General features: G+C 43.2%; 1 protein-coding gene across 3 annotated transcripts in view; it reads right to left on the bottom strand.

Annotated features, from left to right (window-relative positions):
• Window positions 1-4,934: 4,934 nt before the first annotated feature.
• The window catches only part of NSUN6 (NOP2/Sun RNA methyltransferase 6), a 30,050-nt gene continuing 17,469 nt past the window's right edge, over window positions 4,935-17,515 (bottom strand). For all 3 annotated transcript variants that reach the window (XM_075827582.1, XM_075827583.1, XM_075827581.1), the window contains 4 exons: window positions 13,146-13,290; window positions 10,843-10,988; window positions 6,840-6,965; window positions 4,935-5,495 (listed from right to left, as the gene is read on the bottom strand). In XM_075827582.1, the coding sequence (XP_075683697.1) occupies window positions 5,292-5,495; window positions 6,840-6,965; window positions 10,843-10,988; window positions 13,146-13,290 (621 nt within the window). In that variant the 3' untranslated portion in view covers window positions 4,935-5,291. The remainder of the gene's footprint in view (window positions 5,496-6,839; window positions 6,966-10,842; window positions 10,989-13,145; window positions 13,291-17,515) is intronic.

Below are 17,515 nucleotides of genomic sequence, written 5' to 3'. Positions count from 1 at the left end.
GACATGCAGGACCCGCTGACACTGAACCTGTCCGGTTCGCTGGACTGACGGATTCGGGTCATAGCGAACGATACAGCTGCTCAGTATAGAGAATAAAAAGCAGCTGTATCTCAAAAAGTAAAACAAATTTTTTATAAAAAAAGAATAAAGTTACACCAAACACACTAACGCACATCCCATTCAATGTCTAGGAGAGTGACGGAAACAGCAGAGCGCTGTAATTCGTTATTCCCATAGACTTGGAATGGAGCGGCAGTGCGCACGCTCGACCGCGACTCCATTCAATGTTCTCAATGCAGTCGAGCAGTGAGGAGGAACAGGCAGTTCGGGACCCTGTACTTTCGATTAGTGGGGTTCAAGCAGTGCCCCCCCCCCCCCAGCGTTTAGACAAATATCACATATCCTGTGGATAGGTGATAATTGTGGATACTGGGGATACCTCTTTAATATTTCAACAATACTAACAACCTGCCCAAAACGACCTATTTACAATTTAACCACACACAACAGGTGATAAAAAATAAGGATGTGCAACATTTATAATATATAAAAAAACACACTAGAGCGGTAAACAATAAAGAAATTCAATATAATCTGTAATAGGTGTGACCACCCTTTGCTTTAAAAGAGAAACGGTCATTTTTCTGACATGTCTATTTTCAGTGGCGGATTAAGTAGACCATAGGCTCTGGGCTGTTCCCCAAACTTGGGCCCCCCTTCCCCACTGCCGTGTCTATAGTGAAGACCACCCTTTTGTGCGAGCATTGACAAATGGATGTTACGATTCCCCTTGTCAAAGGCCTGTGTCCCTACATACTAACAGTCTCCAACCATCGCTGACAGTATCACACTTCCTCTTGACAATGGGAATGGTAACACACATTTGTCTATTAGCCCTGGGTACACAAAAACATGTAGAATACAAGAATTTCCTACAACAGACATGTCAGGAGAGGGGACAAATCCCCTATAGATCCAGTGACTCACAGGTGATGTATTTTCTGATGGGAGTAGTTTTGTCTTCTCCATCTGACGCAGACCGTTATGGTGACATCTCCTGATGAGACATCTTTGCCCATCACTTCTGCAGCCATTTCCAGCCTCTAAAGAAACACACAAATTTAGACACCAAGGCCCAGAACCATACATTAAAGGGGTTGTCCGGGCACAGACCGTTTTTATACTGATGACCTATCGATGTGCTTGGACAACCCCTTTTACTCAGACTAATAAATTTGGACCGCAGACTTGATCATAGAATACATACAGACTTTATAAACTATTGCAGTTCCCAGACCAGACCCCCCTAAACAAATACAGACCCCAAAACAAGCACCCTAAATAAACAGACCTCAGACAGGACCCCTAAATACAGACCCGACCCTCTACACTAATAATGATCCCAAAATTGACTCCCTTAATACAGACCCCAGACCAGACCCCCTAAACTAATAGACCCCTAAATACAGACCACATAACTAATACAGACCCTAGACCAGGCCCCCTAAATACAGACCCCATAAACTAATATAGACCCCTAAATACAGACCCCCTAAATACAGACCCCAGACCTCAAACTAATACAGACCCTCTAAATACAGACCCCAGACTAGAACCCCTAATCTAATACAGATCCTAGACAAGACCCCTAAATACAGACCCCCTAAATAAAGACCCCATAACTAATACAGACCCTAGAACAGGCCCCCTAAATAGACTCCATAAACTAATACAGACCCCAGACGTCAAACTAATACAGACCCCCTAAATACAGACCTCATACCCCTTAAACTAACACAAACCCCTAAATATACAGACCCTAAACCCCTTAAACTGATACAGAACTCAGACACCCTAAATACAGACCCCTTAAACTAATATAGACACCAAACTTCCTAAATACAAACCAGACCCCCTAAATACAGTCCCCACACCAGACCCCTTAAACAAATCCATCCCCTTATACTTACATAGCAGCTCACCGCAGTCTTCTCTGTGGGTCATGTGACCAGCAGGTCTCTAAACAGTAGTAAGAACTTCAGAGATGAGGTCATGTGACCTTATGTCTAAAGGTCCTTTTGCAGGACATATACAATGCCGTTTGGTTGTGGTTTTTGCCGCGATTTGCGGAAAAAACAACTTTGTACTTTGGGTGGCCGTGGGCCCCAAAACACCCTAGGATGATCCGCCATTGTCTATTTTAGTAAATAATTTTATTCCCCATGAAATAACAATTCCAGAATATCTTTTCTTAGAACTCTGCATTGTGCTGTTCGTCTTTTACTCTTCCTGCAACTGTATGGACATATTGACAACTGGGTGTTACCGTTCCTCTTTTCAATAGAACCCATCCCTACACAGTCTGACATTGTCCAATCTGTACTGACTGATACAGAACGCTATATACAGTAGTCAGCTGTAATATTATTGAGTTTAATATAAACAGTATGCAGTAAGCTCCTAAGCTCCCCCTAGTGGTGGCCAGAAATGTATTTCTTTTTTAATGAATGTCTATACAGGGGATATAAAGCTCTGATTAACAAAGACAAACAAAGCTCCGACTGATATATTATGAAAATAATCCTGCATCAAATTTTTAACCTGTTAGATTAAAAAAACAAAATGGCGTTCAAAGATGGATATTCACTTTAAGACTTTTTTGTGTAGTGTCTGCCTCACCCCACTACTGACCTATACTTACCCGGTCCTGCCGTCTTCTCCCTTCTGGCTGGTGCCGCTCCTCTAAACCGATGTCGGTTACTGGTGGCCTCCCACACCATCGACGGTCTGCTCTGGATCTTAGTGCGCCAGCACTGACTCTCCCTGCCTTAAAGGGCCAGTGTGTGCCAAACTATCCACCCAGCTTTCCTTTGGTATAAAGGGTCCTCCCTTTCCTGTGAAACTTGCCTGATCTTTAAGGTTCTTCCTAGCTCGTCTAGAGTTTCCCTGCCATTGCTTCTTAGATTTACTGTGATTGACCTCTGCCTGTACATTTTGACTATACTTGCCTGCCCTGATCTCTTGCTAGTGACCCGTGACGAACCACTGCCGCCAGCCCTGACCTTTTGCTCTACCAACCGTGAGGGCCCATTTGCCACCTGCCCTGATCTTTGCTTTATCTGACCCCAGATACTGTCTATTGAGTTTGTACTAGATCTGTATACGTTGGTCATCACTAAGGGAGACTACCCTGGGGGTAGCGACCTGGGGTTCCCCTGCAGCGAAGTCCAGATCCCTGTGTAGGGCTTAAAGGGTGAAGACAAAGGGTTCTCTAAGTCTCCGCTCCCCGGTCTAGCCCTACGTAAATTCTCTTGGTGACAAAGTGGGTTCACACCACCCCCTGCAGGCCTCGTGACATTTTGTTAATATTTAGGTTGTGAATAAAAAGAAAAATCCTCATTAAGTTGGCTGCAATTGTCCTGTAAGTTCCCTTTTTGTTCACATTTATACAGTGACCTCTGGAAAATGTTACTAATTGTGTTACGTCCTCCAGACTAAAGATGCAGATCAATAAATCTGTAATAAAGCCACGGTATGCTCATTCATAGGGCTGGTAATTACACAGGATTTGGAGTCCGGCCTAAATGAAATTTACATTGAAATGAATAATATGAAGTATGATTCATTACTGGCGCATATGTACAGACTATTATTAGTGGAGCTAAAGGTGCCTTTGTCAATTGTAAAACCACCTCAGTCCTGATGATTCTTTATTGAGTGTTTTTATCCTTCATAGTCCTTACATTTCAATGATTTATGTTACATTCTCCTATTCTTTTACAATTGAATGCCTCCTTGTCTTCCCTATGGAACAAAATCCCGTGATACAATACTGGTTTTTCAGCTTCTGGATGTAAAGAATACGGTTTTCATTCACTGACAACAAACAGAGATCTTGACAATTGTAAGGGAACGAAACAAAGTATATTAGAAAGTTGCAAAATGTTTCATTATACAACAAAATGCATCTTGCTGCTTTAAACAGCCCCTATTCATATGCCTATAGCATATGGATGTAAAAAGAGGGGGATCCGCTGTTCAGGACCTCCTTTTATTAGCCGGAAATAGATCTAGTATTCTGTGTTAAATACTTTCTAATAGTTAGAGCTCTATTTTTTGTGATACCCTATTTCTTACACAACATTTTGTCTTCCTGCAGCCACCACTAGGGGGAGCTTACTACATACGGTTTATACATTGAAATGAATAATATGACAGTATGCAGTAAGCTCCCTCTAGTGGCAGTGAGAATTCTGTCATTAATTCTTTGTCTGTGCAGTGGATTTGGAGCTTTGTATCAGAAAGGTCTGACTATTATAAATATTTATTATGAAATAAATCAGTGCAGAATGTTGGACCTAAAAACTTAATTTACAAGAAACCAAAAAATCCCTTTTAAAAGATGGGGGCTGTTGGTTACAATTTTATTGTTATTGCCAATTTTATTGTAATTGTCATTTCTCCTTGATGGGATATCTTAGACTTAAAGGGGTTGTACCATGAAGGACACTTATTACCTATCTATGGTCTCTGGGGCATACACTGATCTCTAGAATGGGGGTCCCGAGCACGCCACCTCCTTTTCCTTACTGTTTGACCACAGTGAGAAGTTTGAATAGAGCGCTGGTCACACATGCGCCATACTACTCCAGTCAATGTCTATGGGGCCGACAGAAACAGTCGAGCACTGTACTCGGCTTTTTTCGTCAGCCCTATAGACATTGAATGGAGCGGCAGGGCGCATGCGGGACCACCGCTCTATTAAAACTCCTCCTAACTTTGGTCGTGCAGTGAGAAGAAATGGGCTCGAGACCGGTTCTAGTGATCAGTGGGGGTTTAAGAAGTGGGATCCCCAACGATCAGACCTTTATCACCTATCCTGTGGACAACCCTTTAAATACATAGATACTATGCATATAACGTATGAGCCAACGGTGTTATAAAAAGTCCTTTATTCCATTCACAGGCTGCACAAGGGCAGATTTTTTTCTGCGGCAATGTAAACAGTGTAGATGTTAAAAACGGAATTTATCTTTTGTCCTTGACAAATCCCTTGGATGCATTTTATTAATGTGCACAGAAATAACACAGGCCCTGGAAAGCCCCTAGTAATTCCTCGAACCTGCGGCTGCAGAAGTAGCTGATTGCAAAGTGAACAGCTGGCGGACTGTCTGCTTCTATGGCAACAGAGATATTCATTTGTTGTCATGGTAACACGGAGACAGTACCGAATCCACCACCTGAAGAACGCATCGCTTCTTCTACGCAAATTGTTTTTTTTTTTTAAAAACTTAAATATTTTTAACAAATTTGGCAATAAAAAAACCGATTGTATCAGTGTTTGCTAGAACAGTCCAATCTTCTTCTTGACAAGTCATGTCATTTATGTCAAAATCACATAGCACCGCAAGAGATGGATCAAACCTCTGCAGAAGCTTCAACTGATCGGGAGACAATCCTGCGCCGGCCATACCTTCTCCTCCAATGTGTGGTACCTGTACAAGATCAACATCACAAGATGAGCAACATTTTAAATCAGATTTGGGGTAGGGTATATGGGCTCTGTAGACCCTTATTGGATGCTTCCTGTCAGATTCTAGTAGTTCCCCTGCGATAAGTGGTGTCAGATGTGTCTGGTAGACGCTGATCTCTTCAGGCTTTATGAGATCTATCATTAAAGGGTAACGAAACGTTCAAACTTCTGACATGTCAGAAGTTTTGATTGGTGGGGGTCCGAGCACTGAGACCCCCACCGATCGCGAAAACCAGGCGGCAAAAATGCTTGTGTGAGCGCTCAGCCGCTTCCTTTCTTTTCAGCTTTTTCCGGAAATCAATGTATCGGAGTACGGACCCAATACAAAGTTTATGAGCCCGTAATCTGATACATCGGCTTTCCGGAAAAAGCCAAACAGAAACTAAGCGGCTGAGCACTTCTGCCGCTTCGTTTTAGTGATTGGTGCTCGGACCCCCACCAATCAAAACTTCTGACATGTCACTATGACATGTCGGAAGTTTGTTGAATGTTTAGTTACCCTTTAACATACAACCAATCTCTCTGTATGACATCAGAGCCACACCGATATACAGTATGGCCCCATAGATTTACAGACCTATGTCTGTATTGAAGCTCCGTACAACTTGGAGAGAACCTATGACCCTTAAAGGGGTATTTTCAACTTCCAAGCTCTGTGACCCAGACTAATATCAACAGGGGGCACCGTTTCTCTCTACTAGTCTCTGCCTGGACTCAACAGCTTGCAATGCCGCACCGTAGTTCGGTTGACCCCCATTCTCTATATGGGTACCAGAGCTAGGATCCGCATCTAACAGACCTTTATGGCACCCCGACCCTTCCCCCGTAGCATTATATATTGGCCATACAAATACTTCATATATGATGTCACAACCAGAGTTGCTTGAGTTTATCATTAGCTTGTCGGCTTAGTCAATTGTGTTCTCCCCAGATTGTTGTTTTTCTACTTTATCAAAACTCTCTTTACATCTGCGTTCTGTTTTCAGTTTATAACCGAAACTACAAGGCAGTACCGGATCCATCGTATGACGTATACCACCAGCGCGTGACGTTTTTTTTTTTTACTTATAATGGTGTCCATCGGGTCCTGTGGTGGTGTCCGTTGTTTCTACGGGGAGGATAGCCATACTTACAGCACTATTCTACCCATCAAGTCACTCAGAATTTGCAAGCCTCCAACACAAATGTGAACAGAGCCTTAATTGTGCTTGAATGCCAACTGTTCTGGTTTATTCGCTTGGAATTGTGATGCTTCCTTTGGTTTGTCTGTATTCCTAAAAAAAAATATTATAAAATGTTTTGTTACCTGTGCTTGAAGCTGGAGGCAGGGAAATGTTTTCAGGGCCCAGGCTACTTGTTCTTCATTTTCAGATAAAGTTATGGTACATGTGCTGTAAACGAGTGTGCCACCAGGTTTTAATAATGAAACCGCCTAAAAAAACAACAAAAAAACACAAAAAATTATTAAATGGCCTCGAATAATCCGCCCGAAGATCGAGCAGGACGCTTTTTTTTTCCTGCTAACTGAAATAATCAGCTAGTGAGAAATAAGAAGCTTCTGACTCCCATTGAAATGAATGGGAGGCGGAATTTTGCGGCGGAAGCCGCCACATAATTTCCTACGTGTGAACATACCCTTAGGCCCCATGCACACGTCCGTACCCGTAATCACGGTCCGTAATTACGGGCACAGCCGGCCATGGAGCCGTCTGCATTTGTGGGCCGTGCTCCCAATATAAAGTATGGGAGAACGGTCCGTAAAATAAAAAAATACGACATGTTTCTACGGCATGGACACCTTCCCGTAAATATACGGGAAGGTGTCCGTCGGCCATAGAAATGAATGGGTCCGTAATTACGGACCGTGATTACGGACGATTTTACGGTCGTGTGCATGGGGCCTAACAGGATGTGTATCAGAGCTGTGTCTTCTAACGATACCAGCACCTGTGCCCATCACATAGCCAAGGACAGAAAACAGACAGCCCCTTTAATTTTTAGTGAATTTGTGAGCATTTCTATATTTTTACTTTATGTTTTTTTTACAATTTTTGTCATTTTATTTATTTTACATTTGACTATTTATTAGAAGTTTTTTTTGTAATATAGGGGCACAGGTCAGCAGGAAACACATTATGGATGTGTTCCCTGCCTGTCCCCATATACAGATCACTGATAACAGTGATCTAATAGTAACAGCCTATTCGATCACGGTTATTAGTGATCTGTATACACAGTCATGAAGTGAAGACGCAGTTTTTGTCTTCTCTGCATGCCTTCAAGCCCCCTCTGCACAGGAAAGCGCTTCTGCATTCGGGAACGCGTCGCTTTATATAAACGCGTTTGTGGACTTTTTGTGACAGGGAACTGATTATTTCAGTTCCCTGTCACCGTACGGGATTTGGCTGTCTATGTGACAGCCCGATCTTGCCGATGGCACTGTGTGCAGGAGCGCGCAATGCAGTCAAATTCAACACGTAAATTAACGGGTAAGAACAAGTATCTGTCTCTTAGCCCGTTCATTTACGTGGTGTTGTCGGGAAGGGGTTAACATTCTTAGGCTTTTTTCATATCAAGTTGCAGGCCAAAAGTATCCATAAGTTCCCCTTTTACTCTGCGTATACCAAAAACAAAAAAAAAGTGTTCTTCTGGCATATGGCGGGCTGGTATGTGTCGTCATACTTTTAGCGTATTGGACTACGTTACTCTATACAGATACATACAGTCAAGAAAAGCGTATACAGCGCAGTACACGTTTTTTTTTTTACGGTCGGAGACTATTCGCGAAGTATGATTATAAAGTATAATACGTCGCGGCCTTCCTTTAGAGCAGGGGTCGGGAACCTATGGCTCGCGAGCCAGATATGGCTCTTTTGATGGCCGTATCTGGCTCGCAGACAGGGCTCCTACCTGTCTATGGGAGGGATGCACGTTGCAGCCGCACAGCTCAGTATAGTACACATGACTATGAGAGCGGGGCTGCGGCTGTGTAATTCAGCCACAGCCCCGCTCCTGAGTCCTGACATATGCGCGCGGGGTCAGCATCATGTGATGCGGCCGGCGCTGCACTAATGATCTGCGGCATTGAAGACAGAACATGGCGGGCGCGCTACAAAGCACCCCCATGTTGTCTTCAGTGCCTGAACTGCCGCTCATTAGTGCAGCGCCGGCCGCATCTCCTCATGCTGACCGCGCGCGCACTTCCTGTCAGGAGCGGGGCAATGGCTGTATTACACAGCCGCAGCCCCGCTCTATAACGCCGGAGATCAGAGAACCTCTCATCTCCGCCGTTATTCCCGTGAATGCTGCGATCACAGCTGACTGCAGCATTCAGGGGAAAGTGAGAAGGGGGGATGCCCCTGGATCGCATCACAGGGAATTCCTGTGACGCGATCGAGGGCCATACCATATATGGGCAGACAGCCCAGGGTCTATTGACGGACCCCAGGGCTGTCTGACCATATCTCTTGTTGTTAGGATATACCCAAGTATGTCCTAACAACAGCCTGTGTGCTATCCGTCCACAGGCTAATGTACTGGCACATATCTGATATATGTCAGTACATTAAAGTTTAAAAATAAAGTAAAAACAAAGTATGGTTACATTTTTAAAAAAATATACACCTTCACCTTTTTTACAATAAACATTAAAATAAGTCAATACATAAAATACACACATTCAGTAATGGCGCGGACAACAATGTTTTTGCATCATTTATGATGTGTACGCTGTAAAAAAATGAAATAAACACGGCTTTCATTCACTTATTAATGTGAGGCGCGAGGTGCGATGAATTTACCCTCCATGTTCCTCACATTAATAGTAATTAACCCCATCATGTACCTCGCCTATCTGCGCATGCGCGAGTTCAAAGAGACAGAGAGTCCTGGGTCCTGCCGCCGATGGCCATAGTGAAGCGCTCCTGCACGAAATGGTGAGTATATCTTAAATTCTATATTTTAAGGGTAAAAGTTGGGGGTCGTCTTATACGCCCAGTCGTCTTATACGCCGACATATACGGTAGTTCTTTGATGGCCTGATAAGCATTGGCGGCAGTGGTGAGCGGCAGGGAGCATGGACTACATTTCCCATAACTCCCTGCATAGCCGCGCCGTCTGCAAGCACGCACCTGCGTCCCCTAGTGAAGCGGCATCTGCCTCCTCCCTTGTGTCTCCCTTGGACGTTCCAGAAACCCCTGGCTGTGCTGCTGCTTTGAAGGTGAACATTATAACATGGAAATTGTTACACAGCCTCATGGTCAGCAGCAGTGAGCTGCATCAATAAAGGGGCTGTGTAATACAGTGTGTCCCACCAACCCCCCCTTCCCACTTCACCCCTGAAAATAATCCCACATAATCCATAATATAGCCCCCCCCCCCAAAAAAAAATAAAAATATGGCCTTAAAAAACATCTGCCACCCATATTACACTCTTGGGGGCTTTAAATTAATCTCTTGTGGGCATAAGAAACTGATTTAAAGGACCACTATCAGGGCAAAAATCTGTTCTGAGCGCTTTATTACAGCTCTGGAGGTCTCCCAGATGGGTCTGAGCCTCTCTTTTTTGTTCATTTTCTGTAAGACCAACACTTTTAAAAGGGCCACTGACAGATACAATTGCTCCAGCGGTCACTTAGTACACAAAGGAGTGTTCCTCTCTGCTGCACTAAGCCACCGCTGGACCTAAACAATAATTCGCTGTAAAATAATAAAATAGATAATTGACATAACTGACAATGCGTTGTGTGACATGTCCAACATTCCAGCTTCTTTCTTCTGCGAATGCCTCAAAGCTGGCATTCTCTCAACATCAGGTGGGAAGAATGCCAGCTTCCAGTCATGCGCAGGAAAAAGAAGAAGCCAGACTGCTGGACTGATGTCATGCATCGCAAGCTCACAATGTAAGTTATTTATTTAATTTTTTTACTGCTAATTACCATTGTTTCAGTCCAGTTGTGGCTTTATACAGCAGGGAGGAGCATTCCTTGCTGTACTAAGTGAACATTGGAGCGATTGATCTGTCAACGGCCCTTTAAACATATTGTACGGCTCTCGCGGAATTATATTTCAAAATATGTGGCGTTTACGGCTCTCTTAGCCAAAAAGGTTCCTGACCCCTGCTTTAGAGGTATATGCCGGTAGATCCTCCTGACGTATACTACCGAAGTCAGGCGGCATAGCTCGTGATGTGAACACAATCCTAGACAACAGAGATAAACTTGAAAGGCGGAACATGGAGATATTGACAGGAACACAGGAGACGGCTGCGGCAGACATGATTGTCATAGAAGATATTTCTGAAGACTCACCGCACTGAAGAGTTTACGTTGCAGAGGCTGATAAGACGTTAGTTCTTTTAGTGATAAAGCACAGGCCATATTAGGTCTTTGTCCCATTCCACTACATGGGGCATCTAAAAGTACACGATCAAAGGACTCTGGTGGGAAGGGAGGACCTGTAATGTAAGACTCAAATAAAACAGGAGTAAGGGACTGAACATGAACCCTCACTTATGGCATGTTGAAAATATTACGGCCTTAAATTTAGATGCCCATGCGGGGTTAAAACTTTGTACGAATAGCCTGTTTTACAACCCCTGAACCCGGGAGGCTGAATTCTGTTTCTGAAAACGGTCCTGTCAGTCCGCAGCTCTCCTCCAGTCAGTGGAACGGATTGTTTTAGAGCCAGACACATAACCATTATTGTTGTGTCGTCTGGTTTGGAAATCTCATTGTCCAAATTACCCTTGTTGGTGTAGCGCCCATGGCCGCGGGCCGTCGGGTTCACTCATCTCCCGACGCCCGCAGCCATGGATCTGTGAGCGCTGGCCTCTGTCTCCCTCCAAGGAGATGCCAGCGCTCACTTCCGCTCCGTCCGGCCGGGTCCCGTAGGGTGTGCGCGCACGCTCACGCCCGCTCTTAAAGGGCCAGTGCGCGCACATGAAAACAATGATCATTAACCCACATGATTCCCTGCTCTATAAGAATGCCCCAGCCCTTCTGATCCTTGCCTGAGCGTTGTTAGTCTTTCCCTGTCTGTCTCGCAAATGGTCCCTTAGTGTCTCCTGATCCAGCTGTTACCCGTGCCCTGTTACCGTTCCTGTATTCCGCATTGTTCCTGTGCCTACCCGTGTTCAAGTGCCATCTGCCACGTCAAGTGCCATCTGCTCATCGGATACTGCCCGCCACGTCTGGCGCAACTTTCCGCACCTGCCTCCATCCGTGCTGAAGCCACAGTCACCGCCCGGACTATTTCAGGTACCTAAGCATTACTGTCTGCTATCTTACTTTTACATAGACTGTGACCTGGTCATCTGACTCACCGCTACGGCGGAGCGGCCTAGTGGGTCCACAAACCCAGTGTCCGTGACAGTTGGTAATTCTGGGTTAATTTAATGAGGTCCCCAGATATAAGCCAGAGCAGAGAGCGGCTACAAAGAACTTTTCTTGCTCCAGAGGACTTTGTGCAGGTTTGTGCGTTACATGGACAACCCAATGGTTTCCATGGACACTGTGTAATTCCTTATTTCCTCAGCGGTGGCGCTGCAGGGAAAGTGAATACTTGCTGCTGGTTTCCCTCACAGATTATCACTGGGGTCTCAGCAGCAGAATACGCTGGGGGTGAACTTATCTTTTTGGGAGACCTTGTAACAAAAAGAGATTTTTAAAGTGAACAACCCCTTTAAGGATTTTAATTTAAGAGGGTTTGGGCACTTTACGAAGTTCCATAGTTCTTTAATTATGGGAAGAAGTGGTGGTCCGAGATCATAGACTCTATAGATGTGACCTTCTGACACGAATCTATAATGTTTTATAACATTTATGGCTAGATTTCCCCTTTAAATAATGGATGGGCTTAAACAAAATAGCCAAGTCACAAACAATTAGGACCCTTGTTACTGTCAAAGACCTCCAGTAGGCAAGGGCTCCAAGGCAACACAGCACAGCCCTATGGGAAAAAAATAAAGTTGCATGAAAACTAGTGACTGTCGCATAAATCCGACTATATTGGATTTTTGCAATGGTCTCAAGGTTAAAGGCTATGTACACCTTTGAAAGGCAAATTTATTTATACAAATTTGTAATTTTTTTTTATAAAAAGGTTACTCAGTGTGATTGGTGCCACTTTATAAATACTTTTTATTAAACAAATGTAACTTTTTGAGATACAGCTGCTCTGTATTCTCCCTACAAAGCAGCTGTATCTAGCGCTATTCACTGAATCAGTCAGTCCCGCAGTCCTGACGGGAACAGGATTTAGCGAAAGATACAGCTGCAGTGTAGAGAGAATACAGAGCAGCTGTATCTCAAAAATAAAATAAATTTTTAATAAAAAGTATTTATAAAGTGGCACCAATCACACTGAGTAACCTTTTTATTAAAAAAGATAAAAAACTGTTGCCTTTCAAAGGTGTACATCGCCTTTAAAACCATTTTTTCCCTTAATGTTGCGAGGGAGTCAAGTGATGTAATGATTTTACCGTGACTCCCAGGCTACGCTGTGTCGCCATGAATTGCTAGTCTTATCATTGGCATAATGGCCTCTCTCCTGCAGGTGACAGTCCACAGGGCAAATGTTTCATCAACCCCGAGGAAAACAAATTCCAGCGTACCTTGACCACTGCCGGTTGCGTCACGTGTCACGGCTTTAGTGCTATTGAAGCAGTATGCCTGGATGCTATTGAGCTTCAACACAGAAGCATTTTGCTTTATCTTCTCCACTTTGTTGGCTATTTTGTCCATTGCAATGACTTCTCCCTAAGGAATAAACATCTTACATTATATTTCATCGTTCCAAATCAGTCTCTATTATATTCACTTTCATGTCTGTTTGTAACAAGAACTGTCAGGTAGCAGTGCCCTTATAGAATGTCCCTTATGATGGTCGGGAAGGGGTGTCTGGCCATTAAGTTGTTGTTAATGGGGGCACTTAGCCATTATTGGGGTTTTGTCTGTAGGTTGGTTCATTTTTTTTATTTTATTTTTTAAGTATGGCAAGTATGATTAAATGTGGAACGGAGCTCGTACCCGTGGTGGGGAGTGTGTACCCGATTCACTTGGTTAACCTCTTCGATGACGTAGTCAATAACGAGCACAGTGTCTATGAATATTGACAGAAAGGGGGTTCCCTCTGTCAGTCCTTCGGTTCCTGGCGACGCAATCTGCCTGTTAGGCTATAAACAAAAAAACTCACTGTAAAATCAATTTTTCGTTGAATCCATTGAGAGACACAGCACCATGGGTATATGCTTCTGCCACTAGGAGGTGACACTAGGTAAGAAAGAGTCTTGGCTTCGGCCCAGGTAGGCCGATGCCGGACCACCCAGGAGGCACCAACAGCCCTTGTAGAATGGGCAGTAACCTAAGGGGAAGGAACGTTACCCTTGGACCGATAGGTTTCCATAATCACAGATCGCATTCAACACGCAATAGTGGCCTTGGATGCTGCCAAATCCTTACGTGGTCCTTCAGAATTAGCAAAAAAGTATCAGAGCGCTGAAACAACTCCGTCAAAGCCAGATCGATTGCTTTGACCTATTTAAGGCAATGTAAGGTCCCTTTTACACGGGCCAATTATCAGGCAAACGAGCGTTCATAGAAGGCTCGTTCCTGATCGTTGCCCTTTCGTAAACAGGGCAATGATCAGCCGATGAACGAGCACAGGCTTGCTCATTGGCTGATCGTATTGTTTCTGCAGCAGATCTCCCTGTGTAAACAAAGAGACACGCTGCCGATATGATAGAATTGGATAGGAACGAGCGATCGGAGTAATGATTGCTCATCCCCATACTAGCTCCTTGTGAAAGGAACAAACGAGAGCCGATAAACAAGCTGTCCCGTTGCTTGTTGCTTCTTGTTACGGCCAAAATGGGCCGATGTAAAAGGACCCTAAAGGTCTTTCCCTCAGATAAAATGGGGAGGGGCAAAAAAAGGGAGAACAGAGCGGAATCGCTGTTCTGTCCCCATCCCCCCCTCGTAATTATTTTTTAAATAAAAAAAATCAAACAATAGATTATATGTACCCTATAATGGTGCCATGAAAAAAAAATACAACTCGCCCTGCGAAAAAAATAATCCCTCATATGGCAACGTCAACGGAAATATTAAAGTTAGGGGCCTCGGAATGAGATAACATAAAAATAATTTTTTCTTTTTCCTATAAAACATGTTTTTATTCAGCAAAAGAGCAAAAAAAAATCTATATAAATTTGATATCACTGTAAATCATATGAAAAAATGTAACATGTTATTTATTCCACATGGTCCATGGTGTAAACAAAAAAACGATGGCAGAATTGCCGTTTTTTTTTCTATTCCCCGCCTTAAAAAAAGTAATTAAATTTAATCAATAAATGATTTGTATTACAAAGTGGTGCTAATAAAAAAAATACAACTTGTCGTAACTTTTTAGGTGTTTTTTTCCCCCAATACAAATATGAAAGAAAATATAACAGTAGTGGCATTATATTGTGTATACATAAGTTATCAGGATCATTGTACAAAGTAGATAATAGCCAACATTGAGAGAGCAAATCTTTTAAAAAATATTTTTACGGTCCCACTAGGGGACTAGACATTGCGATCTGCCTAAGCTCCCCCTAGTGGTGGCGGCTGGTAGATTTTGAAGCTATGTCTGTGCAGGGGATGTGGTGCATCGTATCAGAACAACAGAGCTTCGACAGCTATAAAGATATATTAAAAAAATGAAATCAGCACAGAATTTTAAACCTATTTAGATTAAAAAACAAAATGGAACTTAAAGGGGTTTTTCCTAGCAGAGACATTTATGAAATATCCACAGGATATGCCATAAATGTCAGATAGATGCGGGTCCCACCTCTGGGACCTGCACCTATCTCTAGAACGGGGTCCCCTAAACCCGGTTTTATCTTTTTGTGCTCACGTTGCCTCCCGGCCACTTCCTGTTTACATGGTCGGGAGTTACGGAAACAGCGTAACTCTGCCGACCTACACTGTTTCCGTAACTTCCATAGGACTGAATAGTAGTTACGGAAACAGTGTGGCTCGCATGCTACGTTGTTTCTGTAACTGCTCTTCACTACTATGGGAGTTACACGAAACAGTGTAGGTCGGCAGAGTTACGCTGTTTTCGTAACTCCCGACCATGTAAACAGGAAGTGGCCGGGGGGCAGAATGAGCACAAAAAGCTAGAACGGGGTTTAGGGGGCCCCGTTCTAGAGATAAGTGCGGGTCCCAAAGGTGGGAACCGCATCTATCTAACATTTATGGCATATCCTGTGGATAATCCATAAATGTCCCTCATGGGAAAACAAGGGTGGACATTGACTTTAAGGTAAGGTGGGAGTCTTCTAGACCAAAAGAAAATAATTCTTGAAACCCTAATCTAGATTATACCGGTAAATAGTTAACGGTCTCACCGCAGACACTGAATACTGTACATTTACCTCCGTGCAGGCGTAGCGGAGGAGACACACCATGGATAAAATTAATACCGCAAAACAATAACGCCACGCTGTGCTATCCAGTAAAATGTTAATTGCTGTTTTTCATAAGGATATAATCACCACAAATAAACTTTGCTAATTATTTAGTGCACAGCTTTACCGAACCACAGGGATCATGGGGAATTGGAAGTATGTTTAGACAAATTGCTACATTAGTACGGGAACGCTCACCCCGATTTAGTCACTGTGTACATAAAACAATGAATAAATTACCAGGGTATTCTCAGAGGAGACGTCACCGTGGGCGTAACAAGGTTTTATATAATAAACGCTGCACACAGTAAGTCCCATAAAGCAGCAGCCGTCCTAACTGGACCAGTCGGAACCAGCGGACTAAATGGGTTCTGCCAGTAAGAGCTGTGGAGATCAGAAAAATATATCATTGTTTCTTTTCATTAATCATTTTTATAATAAGCCCAAAAAATGTGTCCCAAGCTGCCGCATAAATCAGCGTTCTATAGAAAGACAAATGAAACGGCAGAATTTTTGCAAAACTGCGACGTGTGGACACAGCCTTTCTCGTGGCGCTAGGAGAGCAGGTATTATCTGGACCACTTCTGCTCGCAAATATACTATATAACCCCTTAAGGACCAAACCGATTTTCGCACTATGGAGTGCAGGAATTTTACCGCTTTTTGCGGTGACGCATTCCGCCAGCCATTGCTTTTTTTATTTACATGTTTCTTATATTTTTGCGGGATGAGTTAGTCATCATTTTGTGGTACAGATAAGTAATGCATCAAACTAACGCATAAAAAAACGCTATTTCACCATCGTTTGTTTTTCTTTTTTTTATGCCGTTTACGTATAGTTTATAGAAGTAAGTTTATTGTGCAGGTTGTTATGAATATAGGAACACCAAATATCTCCGTGTTTTACTATATGGCTACTTTTGGCGCCTCTTACTTAATTAAAATGATTTATTGAAAAAACGTTTCCTTTTTTCGTTTTTATCTTTTATAGTCCGATTCCCATTAGGTTACTTTAAATGGACACTAACTTTTCAAACAACTTTGTTAATCTAATAGTATGCCTGATATAGAACAACTTTGTAATTTACTTGCTGTAAAAAGTTTGTCGTTTTAGCCATATAAATTCTGAGTGAACTTACTTCCTGTAATCTTCTGTCCACCCCCTGGCAGAGTAGACGGACTGCAGGAAGTGGGGGTGTGTCTCTGCACTGACTACCCATAGAAGTCTATGGAGAGGGGAGGGGTGAGCAGGAAGAGTTAAAAAAAAAAACCCTTAAAAAAAACCAACAAAAAAAAAAACAACTGCTGCCCGTAGAAGTCTATGGAGAGGGAAGGGGGAACCAGGGAGAGTAAGATTTTTTAGCCATTATATGACTTGTATCTTGCAGTTATCACCAGTTTTCCCCCTTGTATACTCTATTTCTAATTGTCAGTTGAACTCAGCTCCAGAGTGGGTGGAGACTAACTGCCATGATGTCTCCCATACACAAAATTGCGAATAGCACGTGGACAAAAAAACCACA

The sequence above is a fragment of the Rhinoderma darwinii genome, chromosome 5 (genome assembly GCF_050947455.1).
Source record: "Rhinoderma darwinii isolate aRhiDar2 chromosome 5, aRhiDar2.hap1, whole genome shotgun sequence".
Classification (NCBI taxonomy): domain Eukaryota; kingdom Metazoa; phylum Chordata; class Amphibia; order Anura; family Rhinodermatidae; genus Rhinoderma; species Rhinoderma darwinii.
Note: the sequence above shows the minus strand (reverse complement) of the source record. Positions and strands in the feature narration are given on the sequence as shown.